The sequence below is a fragment of the Bison bison genome, unplaced genomic scaffold (genome assembly GCF_000754665.1).
Source record: "Bison bison bison isolate TAMUID 2011002044 unplaced genomic scaffold, Bison_UMD1.0 scf7180017864452, whole genome shotgun sequence".
NCBI classification, from domain to species: Eukaryota; Metazoa; Chordata; class Mammalia; order Artiodactyla; family Bovidae; genus Bison; species Bison bison.
In genome coordinates this window covers 7,015,496-7,036,831 of record NW_011495014.1, presented here as the reverse complement: position 1 = coordinate 7,036,831, position 21,336 = coordinate 7,015,496, and the positions used below count along the sequence as shown (strand labels likewise).

Genomic DNA, 21,336 nt, shown 5'->3' with positions numbered 1-21,336 from the left:
TGCTTTTATCTACTCTATATCCTTTTTACCAACTTCAACTTAAAAATAAGGGACTTAAAATGCAAATACAATGCCTTCGTGTGAACATCTTATGTGAATTACTCTGAATTCTTTCAGTGCTTGAGATCAACAATAGTACTATATGTGTTGTTACCATTTTGGGGCAGCGGACAAGAAATATGTTTTTAATTAAGATTCTCATATCTCCATTTCCCATATAATTTGAATTACCTGGAACCTGAGTATCACACAGAACAACAACAACAAAAAGGCACAGAACAAAACATGCAATTTTGAAATGCATAGAGTATGTATGAAAATTAGAAACTTTCACAGTTTATGCATACTTCTATGAATAGATCATTAAGTTTGACAATTAGGGATAGATATTTAAAGGCAGGTATTTAATTTGTCCCAATTTTTCACTAAGTTTGCTCTCCATAATTTTTTTGATATTGTTCTCTGTCACAGTAATTTACTAAAGCACTTACTGCTTTGAACAAGACTGAGTCTATTCACTTCAAAGCGTATAGATTTCTTTTAACTCATGAGCATGGAATACCATCCTTCATGCATTCCACAGCACTTGGACTTAATCTTAACCGAGAAGCACTGGCATTTGCTCTAACTTTGGTTTTTTGACTCATGCATAAAGTTAATGACTTACTTTTAAAATGTGTTCTTCGGCTTTGGCTTGCTTTTTGGCTCCTCCAACACCTGGTGAAGCTGTTAGTCCCACTATCTGAGGTAAGGGAATCACTGGTTTGTTTTCTTTCTTAAGTTTATTGTTTTTCAACTTCTGTTTCAAATAACGCCTCATGATGTTGTTATAGACCGCTTCTTTGTTGGTGTGATGGCATTCATCAATAATGATGAGAGAAAAGTCTTAAAAGGAAATTAAAATGGTTTATTTGTCCATATTGGCAAAATATAGTGAAAAAGTACCTTTAAGTTAGTAAACTTAGCAGCCACGTATCTCTCACTTTTTAAAGGGAAATGTACATTATCCTAGCCACCTGTATATACAGATGTTTGTGCATATTAATCATGAAACTATCCCTGTTATTATCCCCATTTAATAGGTGAGTCTCAGAAAATTTATAGATCTAAAAAGTGTTATGGGATGGATCAAATCCTGACTTACTCCCCAAAACTCTTAGAATTACGTTTTCATTCTTTAATAAAATGTTTAAAGTTGGCAAATTTTATCTTCATTCTATCAAATGAAAAACATTATTTAAAAAGGAAGAATTTTACCTTATTTCAACATTGCATTTAATTATTATGATTTTATATACTTCCTTCCCTACCTTGCTCCTACCTTTTCTTCCCATCCCCCACAAAATAGAAAGGACTGTATTTATTCTACAGAGAAGAGGGCATATCTAACAGGATCCACTAAAACTTAAAAAGAACTTGTTGGTACTTAGAAATACTGAGTAAATTGGAAGTCCAGTAACTGTTTGATTTAATAATGATATACTGATGCTGATATCCCACTTTTTGTTTGCTTCCCCAAGGAAGAAGGTTTTTAATGAAAACTTAAGCAATGGAAGACAATCTAAATCAAAATTATGGAGTGGGAGAGTGGGGTTAGCAGATGTAAGCTTTTATATGTAGAATAGATAAACAACAAGGTTGTAGAAGAGAGTTATATTCAATATCCTATGATAAACAATAATGGAGATGAATATTAAAAAATAATGTATATATGTATAAATGAATCATTTTGTGATACAAGAGAAATCAATACAACATTGTAAATCAACTACACTTCAATTAAAAATTGATAAAACATAAAAATAATAAACATTTAAATATTTAATCAACCTTTAAAAACTTATTTAACTAATACAGTCCCTGTTACTACTATCAATATTAATACTATTTTACAAAAATAAACATTTCAACCAACCTGACAACTCTATACCATCATCTTCACCTTCTTCTGAGTTTAAAAGGGAGTTTTCAAGGATTTGAGCTGTACTGATAATAACATCATGAGACTTGACAACTTCTGGAAATGTTATTTTCAATTGGGTATCACCACTTAATCTAGTAACATGATACCATTTCTTCAAAAATGGTTTGAACTCTTCGCGGAAGAGCTGTTCAACTAACGGTACCTTTAAAAATGCCAAAGTTAAAAAGAAAGAGAAAGCATTGTCAAACAAAAAGTATTAATCAAAGGCCTACTATGTGCCAAGTATTAACAGAAATGTTTGCATTTTAAGTTAATTAGATGTAACAGCCTATCCATCATTTCATTCATCCACACGTCAATAAGCATTTATTCAATGTCTTTTCATTAGGTGTAGACATTGTGTCTGGAACACAAAGATGTTTAAGGTATAGCTGACAACTCTCAGGAACTCTTTCTAGCTGAGCACATGGATCAAGACTCAAGAAAAGAAAACAAATGATCACAACACAATGTGATAATTCTCCCATGGAAACAAAGAAAGTGACAGCAAAATGGAAGAAGTAACTTCCATTTTGGAAGGGTTTAGAAAAAATTTTAATCTTGTGAACCGTGGGTTAGTGAAGAGATAAACTGAAATTAAGCCTGAATAAGAAACAAAATTTGAATTTTTAGAACAAAGTCAAGCTATAAAGGGCTATGAACACCAAAAGTATTTTAAATTCAATATAACAGTTCATAGGACCCTTATGGGCTATAGAGTTGTTGGGGGATCAAGCCAGAGGCAACCTGCCTAAGGAATTGGAGGATGCAGAAAACCAAAGGTAAGAAGGTAAGATATTGTCTAGGAGAACAGGTGGAGTTGAAGGGATGGACTGCTAGACCAGCTTTGGTGGCTGAAAAAGAACGAAATAGCAAGTTCCTTAAAAAAATAAAAATTGAGTTACTAATGATTCAACAATCCTACTTCTGGGCATATATCCAGAAAAGATGAAAACCCTAATTTGAAAAGATACATGAATCTCAGTGTTCATAGCAGCACAATTTACAATAGACAAGACATGGAAGCAACCTAAATGTCCATTAACATATGAATGCATAAAAAAGATGTTTTATATCTATATCTATATCTATATATATATATATACACACACATATAATAGAATATTACTCAGCCACAAAAAAGAATGCAATAATGCCACATGAGACAACATGGATGGACATAGAGTTTATCTTACCAAGTGAACTAAGTCAAAAAGAAAAATATCATATAACTTATACATGTAATCTCTCCTTGGAAGAAAAACTATGACAAAACTTGACAGCATATTAAAAAGCAGAAACATCACTTTCCTGAGAGAGGTCCATTTAGTCAAAGCTATGCTTTTTCCAGTAGTCATGTACAGTTGTGAGAGTAGGACCATACATGAGGTTGAGCGCTGAAGAACTGATGCTTTCAAATTGTGATGCTGGAGAAGATTCTTGAGAGTCTGTTAGACTGCCAGGAGACCAAATCAGTCAATCCTAAAGGAAACCAACCCTGGATATTCATTGGAAGGACTGATAATGAAGCTGAAGTTCCAATACTTTGGCCACCTGATATAAAGACTCATTGGAAAAGACCTTGATGCTGGGAAAGACTGAGGGCAGGAGGAGAAGGGGGCAACAGAGGATGAGATGATTAGACAGCATCACTGACTCAATGGACATGAGTTTGAACAAACTCCAGAATATAGTGGAGGACAGAGGAGCATGGCATTGAGGTTGGACATGACTTAGTGACTGAACAACAATGTATGTGTAAACTAAAAAATATATAAATGAACTAAATGTAATCTAATGTAATCTAAAATACAAATGAATTTACAAAGTAGAAACAGACTCACAGACACAGAAAACAAACTTATGGGAGTTCCCAGGTGACCTAACGATTAGGATTCTGGCTTTCACTGCCCTGGCCCAGGTTCAATCCCTTGACTGAGAAGTGAGACCTGCAAGTCTGGTACTGTTTTGCCCCTGAGCCTAGTGCTGAATTGGAGGAGTGCTGTCAATCTTCAGTCCTGCATTCACAATGCCCAATGAGGTCATTACTCTGCATTCTACCTTACTTTACATTTAGAAACGTCCAGCCTCGGTAACAGCTGAACTTGGTCAAAGTGTTAAGGTTTTATTGCTCAGTAGAGAACAAAGGAGTTGAGTCTTTGTATGTTGTAGTGACCCCTGAAGGTGACTGAGTTGACACCTCAAGGCTCTCACATCACAGTCATTTAGAATAGCTCGATTACTAGGGAAAGGAATAACCGGGCCCTGTTGTTTAGTTGCTAAGTTGTATCCATCTATTAGCAAACTCATGGACTGTGGCCCTCCAGGCCCCTCTGTCCATGGGGTTTCCCAGGCAAGAATACTGGAGTGGATTGCCATTTCCTTCTCCAAGAGATCTTTCCGAACCAGGCCATCTTGAAGGTTATATCCTAGGAGAAGCTGTACAGTGGAAGCCCAGGAATGTACAGTGTGGCAAATAAAGTTGGCAGAAAGAGTTTCAAGGGCAAACATCAATGAATGAACATTACACTTCTCCTCATGCAGTTATCTGATAATGTGATCAGTGGTTATCTTATAGTGGTCTGTAAGGTATGTGCTATTCATTTTTAAAATTTTGAGATGAACTCTGTTTATGTGAAAAATAAGGGCTGGCTGACCCTCTTAGCTGGAAAGAACCAAGGAAGAACACTTCTTTGTTTTATTATTTAGTAGAAATGATGAGGGCTTCTAAGAGTGAATGTAGGAGGGGGAAAGGGGCTAGACGGAGCCCATGAATTCCAAGGAAACAAAGTGAATAAATAACAAAGTTTGGTAAGTGAAAGAATATAACACAGGGTTGAAAGAGAAAATTTCACTTAGTCGTTTTTCTCCCTCCAAAATGAGATCTCTTGCCTGTCTGTCACAAAATCAATTGAGAGATTTGGAGAACACAGACTCCCAAGCCCCACTCAAGAACTACTGAATCTAGACACTGACCATATTTAGGACAGAGTCTTGAAGCCTGTACTTTATGAAGCTTCCAATATGACATTTAAGTTTTTTCAAAAAATTTTTAAAAGAGAACCACAGCTCTTCTTTTTCTTCCACAAAGTCATTTCTGATTCAGTTTTATAGGACTATTCTTTTCATTCTACTTATACAAGACAGAGGAAATAATCTAAGAAGGAAGTCAGCAAAAGAGATTCTGAGGAAGTAAAAGAAGATTAAATGTAGTGGAGACTACATGCTCCAGAGGAGAGAAAGTGAGCTCTGAAAACAAATACTTCAACTACTTGCTTATTGTGTGACCTTGGACAAGTCACTTAATCATCTCTATCTCCAATTAACAAAGTCAGGAAAATATCAACCTGTGATGGAAGTGTTATGAAAAATAAATGAAATAGAGGCTGACATAGTGCCAGTACTCAGAAAACTTCCCTGGTATTTCACCATCTTTTTAGTCTAGTAGTAGATAATGATAGAAGAGAGGACCAGTTCCCTTCGGAAGAAAAGGGTTCAAGTCTCAGCTCTGCTGCAGATGACTCCTGACAGGCCAATTAAAGCCCAAAGCCTTGGTTTCCTGATTGCTAAAATGGTGATATTTATGGTTACTAAAAAGAAGAGCTGTGTGATTTCAATGGGAGGATGTAAAGTGCAACACAATAGTCATTATTATATTAATACACAGCTGTCATTTCCTAGACCATAGATTCCTTGAGGGCAGGCTCTGCGTTTGATTTGTCTTTAAATACTCTCATGCTGCTGAATCATTTAAGAATCTCCATACGATGGAGTAGAGAAGGAAATGGCAATCCACTCCAGTATTCTTGCCTGGGAAATCCCATGGACAGAGAGCCTGGTAGGCTACAGTCCAAGGGGTTGCAAGAGTCAGACATGACGTAGAGACTAAGCCACCACCACTATGGTCTGGAGTGGCATAGAAACCTGAGGTTCTGCCCATAAAGGATGGGCTGAGATATTCCAAAGAAGCAGGATATTTTGGTCTACAGAATAAAAAGACGTTGTCACAGGAGGTGGCAGGTGTTGGAAATCCTGAGACTCACTTTGGGTGGCATTGACTTCCTCCTGAAGGACACAAAGAGAGCCAGATGCAAGCCTGACATGGCTAATTGGGAGGTGTGTGGTCCTCTTGGAGCCTTTTCCTGAGATGTGACAGAGTGCCTGCCAAGACTAATCAAACCCAAATGCTACCCACTTCTGCTGAATCATATGGGGCTGTATTATAGCATCTAGGAACCTGGGATTTCTCTCTCATGATGTTGAAGTCCTAGATAGGAAATAGAAAGTCTGGGAACACAGGTGGTGTTTTCATTTCTCCCTGCATCTGAAGGCGATAACTTTGGAAAGGATAGAGAAAGGGAGACAAAAGTAAATGGTATTAGGAAACAGGATTTCTCCTTTCTAGATCAAGAGTTATAATATTAATGCCTTGCCATTGGGCCAAATACAGAAAGCAGGTTATGTTGACTTACTGGGTCAGAGATTATCTGATTCAATTAAAAGAATTAAATTACTTTAGAATTCAAAGCAATGGGATAATAAATTAACGATTATTAGGGAAGATCTTGTGGAGAGATGTCCAGTAATTCCTAGGGAAAAACAAGAGGGAAGCAGATCAGAAATTGGACCCATGGCCTTACATGTCTACAGAGCAATGGATATGAATAATTAATGAGGATAATTTCACATTTAAACATGGGTGCAAATGTGAATTCATAAGTATCACCTTGATCCAACGGGATGAAAGATTCACAGCCAGAATACAGCATTGAGAGGATGAGGAGTTATACAAAAAGGAAGGTGCATGAGATACACACAAAAATATGAGACTTGAAAAGATCAATCAAGATTAATAATATGAAAAACATAAATGTAAACCTAAGTGTCTGCATGCAGGCTCAGAATTAACCTCCAAAAATAACTTAAGAGAGGTCTAGTTTAACAGATCTTCAAATGAAAATAAGCTGAGACTTCTCAGGTTATGGAAAACTTCAGATGAGTCTGTGGGTGCCAGCGTTGGTGACAAAAGGCAAACCCGGTCATGGATCACACGTTACATCTCATCTTTCTTGTATTCTGTACTGACTGTATCTACAGTATTTTGTCCAACCCTAAACACTGTGTTTTAACAGGGTCTTATTAAGAACATATAAGAGAATTGGAAGGATTTATCACAGGAAACTAAAAGAAAAATCCCTCTGGAGTCATATGATGCTTGATGTCTTTTCTTTGTGAAGGGCTATCATAAGGCAGAAAAATTAGGATTTAGCTTACTCTGTATATTACAGAGGAAAGAATGCTAAGCAATGAGTGTGGATTACAAAGAAACAGATTTTGATGAATACAGGTATGTCTTTCTAACAGTGTCAGTTGTTCAAAGAATGGATTGAGCTCTTTTGTTAGAAGCAGGACCTTCTTGATATTAGAAGTTACTCAGCAGAGGTGAGAGAACCACTTGGCAATAAATGAAAACCAGATCTTACAGGCTTCTTTCAACTCTAGTAGTCTGTGATGCTGGATAAAGGAAGTAAAGGAAGCTGATGAATCAAAAGTAACTTCTAGATTTTGAGGTTACATGCTTTGGAGGAGGTAATATAACCAACAGAGAGACAGACAAGGGAAGGAGAGATCTTTGGGAGAGTAAATGAAGGGAATGAGCTTGAGGAAATGGAAGAATGTTCAGATGGTATCAAGAGCATCAGTTTAAGTCATTTCAAATCCAATTAATTTTGTTCTTTTCTCTGGACCTGGCACTTAAGACCTTATTCATTGGTTAAGGAATTGCAATTTATTAGTTGTTAAGGTGAGGAGGAAGGAAGGGAAGAAGGAACTAATATTCACTGAGTCACTCTTAGACTTTAAATAGATTATCTCAGTTAAACTTCCAACCTTGTATAGAATAGTATTATTTTACTCACTTTACAGATGAGGAAATTAAAGTGAGAGAAGTTCATAATTTGCCCAAGATCAAATTACTGGTAGGTAGAAATAGTATTTACACCTAGATTTGTTTTATTCCAAAAGATAATATCCTTAATAAGGAAAATATATGAAGAGCCATGGGAAAAAATTCTAATGTTATCACCATCACCACACACACACTCACAAACTGTTCTAACAGTGGGCGTGTAAGTATGAAGGAACAGTATTTAGGCTTAGGGTGTACATACAAAATGCTGTTGGAGTTACCTGATAGAAATCATTAAGATCATGGATTCTGAATACATTTCTCTAATACTGAAAAGCAGACTACAACTAAAACTTTCAGCATGATAGAAATCCAAAAAATAGAGGAAAGTTACACATACAGTCCGTAATTATATTTTCTGTAAAGGAGCAAATGAGAATCCAGTCACCATTCATAATGGGAAAAAGATTGTTTTTGGTCATGGAAACTGTACTCAACTTTACTCCATAAAATGGTAAAAATTAATTTCCCCAAGTTACAAACTTATAAATTAATAAACTCTGATATATATGAATAAAGTTCAACTAGACTTTGTTTAAAATGGAGACTTATACCTGTTTATGAAGATAAACTTTAAAAATCCTAAGATAAAAATATTAAAGCAGATCATTGCACTGAATGATATATGTGTATATATATTTTTTTTACATATATATAAACTATTTGAAAATTATTTCTCTATTAAACTTATATAAATTAGTCAAATATGCACTTAATTTTCTCTTCATTTTCAAATTATATATATTCAAAGAGCACTTGCCACTTTTGACTGAGGGTCAGTGGTTAAAAAGGGCTTCCCAGGTGGCAGCCCAGGTGATGCTAGTGGTAAAAACCCGCCTGCCAATGCAGAAGACACAAGAGACACAGGTTCAACACGACTGAAGTGACTTAGCACGCACACACTCATGCATGGTGGCTAAAGAGACTCTAGAACACAGTGTTTAAGCCTAGAGTCCAGTCATATTTTGAGGTCATTTATGTCCATATGCAATGATAAGTCAGTACTAGTTCACCATAAAGAAAATCTGGATAAACATATTCTTTATACATCAGTATAAATTAGAGACATTATTAAAAACAGAGACATTACTCTGCCTACAAAGGTCTGTATAGTCAAAGTTACGGTTTTTCCAGTAGTCATGTACAGATGTGAGAGTTGGACAATAAAAACGGCTGAATGCCAAGGAACTGATACTTTTGAATTGTGGTGTTAGAGAAGACTCTTGAGAGTCCCTTGGACAGCAAGGAGATCAAACCAGTCAATCCTAAAAGAAATCAACACCGAATATTCATTGGAAGGACTACTGTTGAAGCTGAAGCTCCAATACTTTGGCCACTTGATGCAAAGAGCTGCCTCATTGGAAAAGATCTTGATGCTGGGAAAGATAGAAAGCAGGAGGAGGAGGAGGAGGGGATGATAGAGGACGAGATGGCATCATCAACTCAATGGACAAGAGTTTGAGCCAGCTCCGGAAGTTGGTGATGAACAGGGATGCCTGGCGTCCTGCAGTCCATGGGGTCGCAAAGAATCAGACATGACTGAGCAACTGAACCACAATACATTGGTTACAGATTTTTGATTTAATGTTCTGGTTTAATAGGAAAAAAAATCTACTTTAATGGCTAATAATTTAGATATTAGAGAGAACTGAAAAAACAAAGATTTAAAATAAATTGCTCATTTTGACATTTTTCCTAGTTAAATCTGTGTGATCCGTTGTTACAAACATCACTATACAAATGCTTCAGAAAAAAATAATATGAAAATAAAGCATGTTTTATTTATGTACTGTCTGAATACCTTATTGACGAGAACCATAACTTTTCCATGTTCAGATGCTTTTTTCTTGTCCAAGTGATCCTTGGCAATGTAAACGGCCACTCTGGTTTTCCCACTCCCCGTAGGGAGGCATATAATGATGTTCTTCCCCTCCAGGGCAGGCTGGGCCACTTCCAGCTGGTAAGGCCTGAGATTCAGCTCTGGCTCGGGGGATGCTCTTTGAGCCACATTCTCATCATCTGAAGGAGGTTACAAGGAAGAAAATTAAGGAAACAGACAACAAAATAACTAAGGCTGGAAAAGACTCTGATGCTGGGAGGGATTGGGGGCAGGAGGAAAAGGGGACGACAGAGGATGAGATGGTTGGATGGCATCGCCAACTCAATGGACATGAGTTTGGGTAAACTCCGGGAGTTGGTGATGGACAGGGAGGCCTGGCGTGCTGCGATTCATGGGGTCGCAAAGAGTCAGACATGACTGAGCAACTGAACTGAACTGAACTGAGGAAGCCTGAAATGGAACATGGGCCCCTTGCAGCTTAAATCTCCTTTCATATGGGGTCCAAACCAATCCATTTTCTGTTTTCTGTACCAAATGGGTGTCAGCTCTCTGTGTTTGCAGGACACAGCCCAAGGACTCTGGAAGTGGCCTAAGGCATGGGAATGGAGAGGGAAGGGATTAATAGGATGGAGGATTAGGAGGTGGCAACACAGAGAAGTCTTTTCAGAGAGTGGGCAAAGCCAAGTGGAAATGACTGTGGTGCAGGCTTGGCAGTTGATGATTCTTAATGCCTCAGACTTGCCATTTCTTTGTGGAACCATTCTACCACATCCAGTTCTCTTTCACCAACAAATCAAGAGGGACAGGGAAAGTAGGACTCCTTTTTCTATATTCCCCCTCACTTTTTATTGCGAAGAAATATTAAAGCTGATGCTGCTTTCCTTCATGTGAAAAACTTTACCTGACAAACCAAACACCAAAAAGCATATCTATCTATCTATCTTCTGTCTGTAGATCATCTGTCTCAAATACCTAAAAATGGTTCCCCCAATCCAATTTTTGCCATTTAAGGCAACCAGATTAAATAGAAGCTGTATTTAGGGAAAAGGTGCTAGCCTTTTCCATGCTAGCCTTCAATCTCTAAATGTGCAGTGAAAGATGAAAAACAATTTTGTTGGTTCATAACTGGATTGTGACTAATTTTTCTATTTAGCTTTGAATGTGATTATTATCACTTTCTTATAGGTATGTCTCCACATATTCATGTTTTCCTGAAACTCAAAGCACAATACATTAAAAATATTTTCAGCTAGAGTAGATCTCTACATTTAAAATACTGAAAAATACATGCTAACATACATTAATTTTATAAACATTAGAATAAAATCATTATAATATGTCTTGGTTTAAATATACATTTTTTAGAAGTGACCGAGTTTATTCATATTCAGTTCAGTTCAGTTCAGTCGCTCAGTCGTGTCCAACTCTTTAGTCAGGGGGAAAGATCTAAAAATGTATAACTTATCATGTGGAATGCAGTAAAATAAATATTGTATCAATTTAAAAGCCCATCTTTTGCTTTATGTAATCACAAGAAAAAAAAATGAAATGACAGCACTTATCAGTATTTCATTACACATGAAGTAAGCATTCTGTCTCTTATCAATGAATGCAATAAAATTAAACTAACAGAATCCCATTAACTTCAAAAAAAGTTGCTGATTGTTCCATTTCAGCAACTGGATGATTCTGTTTAACCAGGTTTTAACTTGCTGTGATAGCACTATCTGAACAGGTAGGAAAATTCACACCAAATACCACTTAGTCAGAGTCATCTACTAACCTGGCAGGAAATTTGCCTTCTGTATGGATGAGTAAACATATATGCAATACATTTACGTTATCATTGGCTCATCTGCTGATTCATTTATTAGGATTGTCAGGAAGAACTCATTCAAGATCACCAGCTTTTAAAAACACACATTGACAAGTTTTCTTTCCATGCTTGTCTTTGAACTCTATAGCAATTATAATAACCCATCCTCTATTATATTTACATAAGATTCAAGTTGACTTCAGAATATCATTGTGCTGTGCTCAGTTGTGTCTGACTCTGCGACCCCATGGACTATAGATCGCCAGGCTCCTCTGTCCATGGAATTTTCTAGGCAAAAATACTGGAGTGGGTTGTCACTTCCTACTCCAGATGATCTTCCTGACCAAGGGATTTAAACCATGTCTCTTGTGTCTTCTGCACTGGCAGAGGGGGTTCTTTACCACTAGCTCCACCTGGGAAGCCCAGATAGCTCAATATCATCTATATTTTTTTGAGTCAATTCTAGGAAACTTGATTGGTAGCCTCAAGTTTAAAAGAGAGGCACAGAGTGAATATGGAAAAAATCAGAGTTGGATTCATTGTGAGGATAGCATCCAAAGAAAAAGAGCTGGGTGAGTGCTAAATATTCAGCCTGATTCTTGCCTTATCACATCCTCTGACACAGGAATGAAAGAATATATCCACATACGCAATGAAAAGAGAATTTTCTCTTCTCTGTCACCAGAAGGAGAGAATTGGGCTGGTGTCAGGGAGCCAGAAGCCAATTTCCTTTATAAAAAAAAAAAATGTTTGGGTTTTGTTTGTTTGTTGTTTACTTCTTTTTGGCTCTCTTTGAAAAAGCAAAATTAATTAAATGCAATAACGAAAATGGTATTTAAAATATGCACAGGCTTTGAATAATATTGTGCCCATCCTCTACAACAAGTATTTATCAAAGACCTTAAAATTATACTATACCATACAAATGGTCAAAAAATGAAATCAAATAAGGCTTAAATAATAACATTCTATTGAAACGGCACCATGTGGCAAATTTCATTCTCACATTGATTTTTGACAGCTGAGTTATTCTTGGAGAGAAAAGGTCTGTCACTGCATGTGTTTGAAAATGACAAAGTATTCCTTTACCTATAGTACGTAACCTCAGAAAAATATACCATTCCAGCTGGACAAATATTAATAGATATTACCTCAAAATAGTAAGGAAACACTTTCTACATATCAGGCCAATGTGCATTGCCAAAAACATTGCCACTTTGCAAGAAGCAGTATATCCCTCTGAGACTGAGGAACAGAAAAACAAAAAAGCCTCTCACAGTATAATTAAAATATTTAAACGTCAAAAGTACCACTAATTATGCTTTACTATGGCATAATAATACTATGAAAGAATATAATGTCACATCCATGATTCTTATGCCTCATAATGTAACCTCTAAACGTGGACAAAGGGCATGTGGAATAGGGTCCCTTTGATGTCAACTTCAGAAATTAAACATAATCCCAAACACTGCAATGCTTTCAGTGAGTCAGTGCGTGTTTAACAATTTGCAGTTTACATAAATCTATATTAAACTGATTTGTATGTCAACTTATAGCATGCACATGAAAGAAAGGAATTTCATAATTTTATGATTTCAGAATTTTGCTATCCACTATGCAATCTTATACCCACTAGTCTTTATTCCTAAGCACTAACCATCCAGAACTTCAATGAGTTGCCCTTTAAAAATGTGTTTGTCTTCAAATGTATTTGCCTTTGGAAATGTATTTGCTTTTTAAAAGTAGGTTGCATTCAGATTTATCACGCCTTTCATGCCATATTGAAGACTGAAAATCGGTAAATAGTTGCATTTGCTAACAGTGCTAAACAGACAAAATGCCCTGCACACAGAGGATATCTATTAGATAGTAATTAAATGAATGAATATTGTTGAAAAGCCCTTACTCAGGCAAACAAAAATTAGGAGAAGGTCCAGAAGCTTAAAGCAATCATAAAGATGTTAAATATTAGCTAGAGTGTATTTTGAGTTCTAGTATCAATACCATTTAATAAAAATGTTAATTATTAAATTTAACAGTTGTATAACAAGCACAGAAAAAACAAATAAAAGCCACAGAAATATGCACATGCCAAGAACTTAATATTAACACTGACTAAATTGAACAGAAAATTAATTAACCCTTTTTAATTAACATTAAAGTTATGACTGACATTTGGTGAATTGAGTTTCCTCAAATCAACTTGTTCTTAGTTATTTGGGGGTTATTAAGAGACAAGAGCATTTAAATAAAAGAGGTGGTAGTTTCCCTTGGGAAAGCTTTAGGGCAGATGGCTATCTTTATGTAAACTGTTTTGCCCTTTTAGGCCTATTGTAGATGTAAATTTCTATAATCCTTCAGACAATGCAGGGTAATCTGAAGTACATAATATTTTCTAAGTGTTTTCTATAACTCAGTCACAGAACAAATGAAGAATAGTTTCTTAATTTGCCATTTTGCTGCTGCTTCTTTGCTGACCATATTGCAAAACACTGATTTTTGTTTGCACTAATTTGTTCATTTTAATTATAAAATATTTCAAACACACAGATATTAGAAAGACATGCAAGGGCCCATCACCCATTCTCAATGTGAAATTTCACCTCAGTAGTAATAATGGAAATGTACATTCAAAGGACAGAAAGAAGAGATAAGAAATGGATCAGACTGACCAAAGTTAGGGAGTCTGACAACAGGAAGTCTTGCTAAAGTGTGGAGATTGGGAAATGGCCCTCTTATTTACTGTGTGTGTGTGTGCTCAGTTGCTAAACTGTGTCCAAATCTTTGTGACTCTATGGACTGTAAACCTTACGGGCTCCCTGTCCATGGGATTTTCCAGGCAAGGATACAGGAGTAGGTTGCCATTTCCTTCTCCAGGAGATATTCCTGACTCAGGGATTGAACCTACTTCTCTTGCTTGGCAGATGGACTCTTTACCTCTGCACTACCTGGGAAGCGGGTGGGATATTAAACTGATACAAAGAACAATTTGGGAAATATCTAGTAAATTTCTCATTTAGTGATGAAAATATTTTGCAAACTCAACTAAAGGGATGTTTATAAATATTGAAATTCTTTTAACTATATGTGTATATTATAAAGCTTAAGAGGGACTCATTAAATGCCATTAACTATAGTCATACTCATCTCATTTATATTACTTTTATTTATAATGTATTTTAATTTTTTAAAATGTAGGAGTTAGAAACAAATGTATAAAATTGAGTATATAATTTAAAAGCAGTCAAATTAATTGAAACAGATCACATAAATAAAACAGATTACATGGTTCTATGGAATGTGGCATATGCCAGACCAAAAAGCTATGTACTGGATCAAAATTAGAGACCTTGAGTCTAAGACTTGTAAGTTGTACTTTTCAAGAAAGTGAATGGCAAAGTTCCAAAACTATTTCAACTGTAGAAAAGAATTGCTTTAATTGCATAAATACATTAGGGAGGGTATGAACAGCCCCCATGCGTTCCACTATATGGTGTCTTATTTCACACTTTTTAAGGTTTACACAACAGTTAGGCAGTACCTGAATCACTTCCCATGGTGCCTGAATCACTGCCCATGTTGCTGTTATGTCCAAGACTTTCATCTAAGCAGCTGACACTTCCTTCTGCCAAACTTGTGTCTGATTCTGCAAAGGAAAACATTTTAAAATATTTTAAAAATATTTCTGAGAATAAACGTATTTTAACTGCACACCTCTACAGCACACAGTACATACAGTTCAATGCAAGTGGAGAAGGTACATCCAGACAATCACGAATAAAAGGTAAGAGTTTCTGGCAAGCAATGTTTAAAAACTCCACTATGAATGAGCAGCTGTCGGGGACTGAATCAAATACATGTATTTACCTACTTAAAGTACCGTACATCCAATATGAGGGCTCATGCAAATTTGTAAGGAGTTACAACTTTTGTTGTCCCCCTTTGTGTAAATTTTGTCCAAAAAAATATCTGAACCTGATATTATTACTTAAACATAAGTACTATGTAGAAACCGTTGAGTCATCTGCATGTAAAATGGTAGAGAATTAATGTTATATAACAATTAATGAATTAATGAAGAACATGGTTCTACCGATAAGTTATGAAAACAGCAACTCAGTGATACACATAACTAAAATCTCACAAAGAATTCACTCAGACTATCAGGCAAGCCTGACATTGCAGGGGCACTAGAAGCTTACATGAAGTTGGAAATTATTTTTTTCTTTCTTATAATTAAACTAAGCTTCCATCAAGAATGACAGTTAATAGAAGTGGCAAGGGCACATTTCATTTATTAATCCTGATTTTTTTCTTTTGTTCTTTTCAATACTCAGCATCAATTCCTTTTGAAAAACCTTCCTTCCCACAACGGAAGGCTTCCCTTCTTACAGTTCATTTCCAAGGATTTATGCAATCCCATCCGCAAGGATCAGAACTATTGCTAAACTGGTTAAAAATAAATGAAAGATGGTTACAGATGTTGGTTTTGGAATTAAAAGACTTGTGAAATTTGCTGTTGGCAATGCTATGAGCCTAACTTCCTTCCCCTTGTTTAAAATTGGGCTAGTAGAGGTACAAGCTATTATATATAAAATAAGCTACAAGAATATATGTAGAACACAAGAAATATAGCCAATATTTTATAATAGCTATAAATGGAGTAAAACCTTTAAAAATTGTGCACACCTGTAACCTATATAAGGTTGGTGGCCATAGTCGTAAAGAAACTGCCTACCAATGCAGGAGACGTGGGTTTGATCCTTGAGTCAGGAAGATCCCCTAGAGGAGGGCATGACAACCCACTCCAGTTTTATTGCTTGGAGAATCCCCATGAGCAGAGGAGCCTGGTGGGCTACAGACCAAGGGTTGCAAAGAGGCAGACACGACTGAAGCAACTTAGCACACGTGCACACATGTAACCTACATAAATATTGCACATCAATTATACTTCAATAAAATAAAAAATAAAATGGAGCCAGCACAATTTACTTCACAGTATTTGACAACCATGTAGTAATGTTAGGTACAACAAGTTCTTTGCATATACTTATTGGTGATTGAAAAATGAAATCAAATTCAAGTAGTTGGTGGACTACTAAGGCAAGAGTGTCATTTAAAAATATTTGGGGAATTCCCTGGTGGTCCAGTGGGTAGGACTCAGCACTTTCACTGCCAGGGCCTGGGATTCAACCCCTGGTCAGGGAACTATCAAGCCAGGCAGTGTGGTCTAAAATGAATAAATAAGTAATAAACAATAAACCATCTTTAAAATTAATATTTCATAATATGTATACTTGTGAGATTATTATTTTATGCTAGAGTTCTCACAGGCACTAAATAAATTATATTAAAGTAAGATTACTCTAAGTAAGGGCTTCCCAGGTGGTGCTTGTGGTAAAGAACCTGCCTGCAAATGCAGGAGACACAAGAGATACAGGTTTGATCCCCTCATGCAGGTCAGGAAGATCCCCTGGTGGAAGGCATGGCAACCCACTCCAGTATTCTTGCCCGGAGAATCCCATGCACAGAGGAGCCTGGCGGGCTGCAGTCCATAGCATCGCAAAGAGTCAGACAAGACTGAGCATGTACACACCATGAAGCTAAGTAAAACTAGTCTGAATGTCAACATACTTAAACTGGAATTAGAAACAGGTGATAAAGAGACACAGTATGTTATCAATAAAACATGTCTAAACATGGACAATATATAACTCCTTAAACCTACAGTATCTGCTTTTTCTTTAACAGGTTATTTATTTTTTTAAGTCTGGTGTGTTGAAGTATAATTTCCATACTGTAAAAATCACTCTTTTTAGGTGGATAAGTTGGATGAGCTTAACCTCAAAATTTGTCCTCACACCCCTTCATTGTCTCTTCCCTCCTGCTGTCCCCTAACAATCACTGATTTGGTTTCTGTCCCTAGAGTTTTGTCTTTTTCAGAATGTCATACTGATGAATTGAGGTAATATGTAGCCTTTATGCTTGGCTTCATTAATTTAGAATAAGACCTTCAAGATGCATTCACGTTGTTATTTATATCAGTAATTTGTTCCTTTTTATTGCCGACTACTATTCCATTGAGCATCTGTGAAATGTGGCTGTGACATCTCCCTTCCAGCTTGGATAAGCCTACTTAGCTTGGGAAACGTAATGGAATTACAGCCAATACAAATTAAATATATGAGATAGCTTTCTTAAAAGTTAAAAGAAAGCAGATAAGAAATTTATAAAAAAAAAATCCTCAATGGACTTGCATACTGTTTAAGTATATTAGCACAACACAAATATACTCATGTGAAAATACTGTGCTTATCAGTTGTCATAGATTAGCTCTGAAACTCAGATTTGAGGAATCCCTTATGATCACACGGGAAAACCTGTATATCTCACTGAGAGATTTTAAATATGGCACTTTGCAATTCCCAGAGGTATGCCTTGTTAGGAGCTCAGAGGCGAGTGTGGGATAGAACTGTCAAGTAGAAGAGCGTTTTGGGCAGATGTACTGATGAAAGAGAATATGAGTTGTAAGGAAAAGGCAAGGTGTAAAATGAGGTGGGGAAAATGTCATTGCAAGGATAATTCTAGATCTAGAAAGATAAATCAAGATTTTTAAGGCAAAAAAAGTGAATTTTGACACGCATTTTACTTGTTTTAAATGTTATATAGAGAACTGAAGACAATGCCAAAAACACTGAAAAATACTAACAAATAACTGAACTGACTGATTATCTAAAATGAAACACTGTATCTTTAAGTTTTTCACTGAATATAATCCAGATGAAAATTATACTTGATTTTCATTTCATTTTCTAATCACTAGTAGTTAAATCATTATCTTAAACATACTCCATGTATTTGTAAAGTCAGGATTTTCCCCAAGCTTTCTTCTAGCATATATAAGGTTTGAGAGAGCTGCTTAATGCAGCGTGCATGAATAATATATGACTATTAAAGAAAAATACTACCAAAATAGGATATTATTAATTAAGTTTATTATCTGGATTATTTTGGTTTAGTAAACAAATCCACAATGTGTCAGAGGACACTGAGCTCAGTGCTTACACAGATGTAAATGATATTTTAAGCTCTCAGCATCCTCTGTGGTAGATACCTATTATCACCTCAGTTTCATAGGTGAGAAACCAAGTCTCAGAGAGGGTAAATGATATATCCATATCACACAGCTAGAATGGAACAGAGCTGGGAATCCCATTTTCTGAATCCAAGTCTAATATTTCATTCAGCGTTTTTTTGCCCAATGCTAAGCATGCTGATGATCTGTTAAAAGCTTTGTAAACAAGTGAACAATACTATATCCATAGAGTTAACTGGAATGATTTTTTTTTAAGCATACAAACATTTGCATTATAATGTCAGTTTTTCTAACAATCTTGAAGTAGCTTATCTTGCCAGGGAAAAAAGTTGGAGATTATTTTATTTTGCTAACTAACATTTCTGATTTCATCCACAAATTTTCATTTACTTTACTTTTAAACATCCATATTGTCTTTTTTTTTTAATTTTATATAGGAGTACAGTTGATTAAACATCTATACTAAGTTCTAAATATTCTCTGCACACAAATAAAAGAGGAACATTTCTATCCTTCTTGGGTAAAATGAATTGTGGTAATTCTGCTAGACATCATTATTAAAATGAAAGTGAACACAGAGAGGTATATATCTTTGTCATTTTAAGGCTATATAAATCTCCAGTTTTTCAACACAAAAATAATTTTGTTTCCTCAGCAGCAATTTCTTATGCATTTGATATATTTTTTCTTTCATAGAAACAAAAGTACTAAAGGAAATAACCCTAATAATTAAAGAAAATATTTTGTTTCTTGATAACATTGAGAATGCTTTCTCCAGAGATTTTCTTCGTGCATTTACCTAAAAAAATCATGTAACACACACACATGCACACCAAAAAGTCAGATCAAAAAAGTGTTATATGATGAAAAAATCAAACCAACCTATTGAATTTATAAACCAAGAGTTCCTGCAGTTGATTATATAGGATTATCATGAGTCATTCTTTGTACTTTTCACAGTATCAATCTGGATTTATGTCCTAATGACTAAAGTCATGTGTCTATGATTTTAAAATAGCTCAGATAAATAGTCAATTGGAGACTGGGCATTCCCATGAAAATGTGCTGTGGAGTCAAACAAATTAGTCTCCAGATCTGAGCTCAGCCACTGCTAACAAGTGACTTATCCTTTTTACCTTTTAAAAATATAGACAGCAATTTCTACTTTCTCTTTTATTATGAGAATGATTCTGTTAGATCAAATAAATAAATCTTTAAGAGAAAGAAATCTTAAATTCTCATGGAGTGGCTGTTTACATGAGCTTTGAATATTAGAGTTAGATTACATAACAAGCTTAATTAACTTTTAGATAGGTGTCATTTCCTTTAGGAAAAATATCAAAGGTAGGTATGAAATGGATTAGAATATGCTGGTAATTTCTGTTTAAAGAAAAGCAGTTATTCCTATAAAACTGCTGGAATGAAGAAAAACAATATTTATTCTGTTAAAAGACAGGATTTTTGATAATAATTTTGTAAACAACACGATAAAGAACAGCTTTTCCTATAATAATAGTGTCTAAGACCAGTCTATAAAACATGGGAGAAAAAAAAAAAAAACTGCCTCATTTTACAATCACATCTTGAATAGTTTACTAATAAGACAGAAATGCTAACCTGAATCTGAGAAATTATATATTTAATATCCTATGGAACTTTAAATACTTTAAAATATTTTTAAACCATTTGGAAGCCAAAAAAATTTTTTTTTTTTTTAAATTTCAAATGAAAAAAACCCTCCTCCTTGAAGGCCTTTTCAGATCTATTTCAATGTAAAGTTTGCCCTCTGCTGGAAAAATGCTATATTAACAATGAGTTGATAAATATATTGTTTATTCAGCCTAAGAACTGAGCTTCATTAGGTAAAACACCAATTGGTGCTTACTTCCATCCCTACCAGGTGGTGTTCCTCCTAATTTCAGCTTAAGATGCATTTATAATTTCATAGAAGATTCTTCCTGTCTTACCCCTTGCCTCAGCCTTTCCTTCTCTTTGCTGGAACGTGGTTTTTGCATCACATTAGGGATGGGGCCAGAGCCTCAGCGCTACTGAGAAAGGGCACCAGCAAAACCAATGGTTCTCCTGAGAGGTAGTGTTTATAAAGTATGCAAATAGTCTGATTTCACTTGCCAGGTAATGGTGTATCTATTCTAGTTCTGACCTCTCGACGCACATTAGCTTTACTTCTTCAACTATCCCCTCCTTCTCTCTAGTTGCATAATTCCCAAAGTCTGGAACAGCAAAGACCATCCCAAGCTTCAAACACATGTGTATGTATGTGCGCTCACGCAGGACTCAGGCTCTTTACAAGTGTGCTTACTGTCATACTACTAATAATACCAATCTCCTTTTCTTTTGAAATAACTATCTTTTCTGAAAGGAGATAGATGACTTTTATTTTCAGCTCTATGTATATGGATTTGTGCGTGCGTGTGCGCGCGCACACACACACGCTTACATTTTGGTCTGTCAGATTCTGCTCTCTGTGCCAGGGAACATGTGTTCCCGCAGAATGGAGAGAAGCCACCTCCACCCACCTTGCATATTCTCTCCTGGATCCAAGCTTCTAGGAAATGAGTTCCCCAAAGGAAAAAAAAAAAATCTCCTAGAGCCACAGGCCCACATGGCTATCCACCGAGCGCCTCTGCTC

General features: G+C 35.8%; 1 protein-coding gene across 1 annotated transcript in view; it reads right to left on the bottom strand.

The window, feature by feature from the left end:
- The window catches only part of IFIH1 (interferon induced with helicase C domain 1), a 55,559-nt gene that overhangs the window by 14,127 nt on the left and 20,096 nt on the right, over positions 1-21,336 (bottom strand). Inside the window, exons 4-7 of the mRNA XM_010858961.1 lie at positions 15,132-15,236; positions 9,733-9,950; positions 1,916-2,126; positions 668-885 (exon numbers count right to left, since the gene is read on the bottom strand). Coding sequence (XP_010857263.1) covers positions 668-885; positions 1,916-2,126; positions 9,733-9,950; positions 15,132-15,236 — 752 coding nt within the window. The remainder of the gene's footprint in view (positions 1-667; positions 886-1,915; positions 2,127-9,732; positions 9,951-15,131; positions 15,237-21,336) is intronic.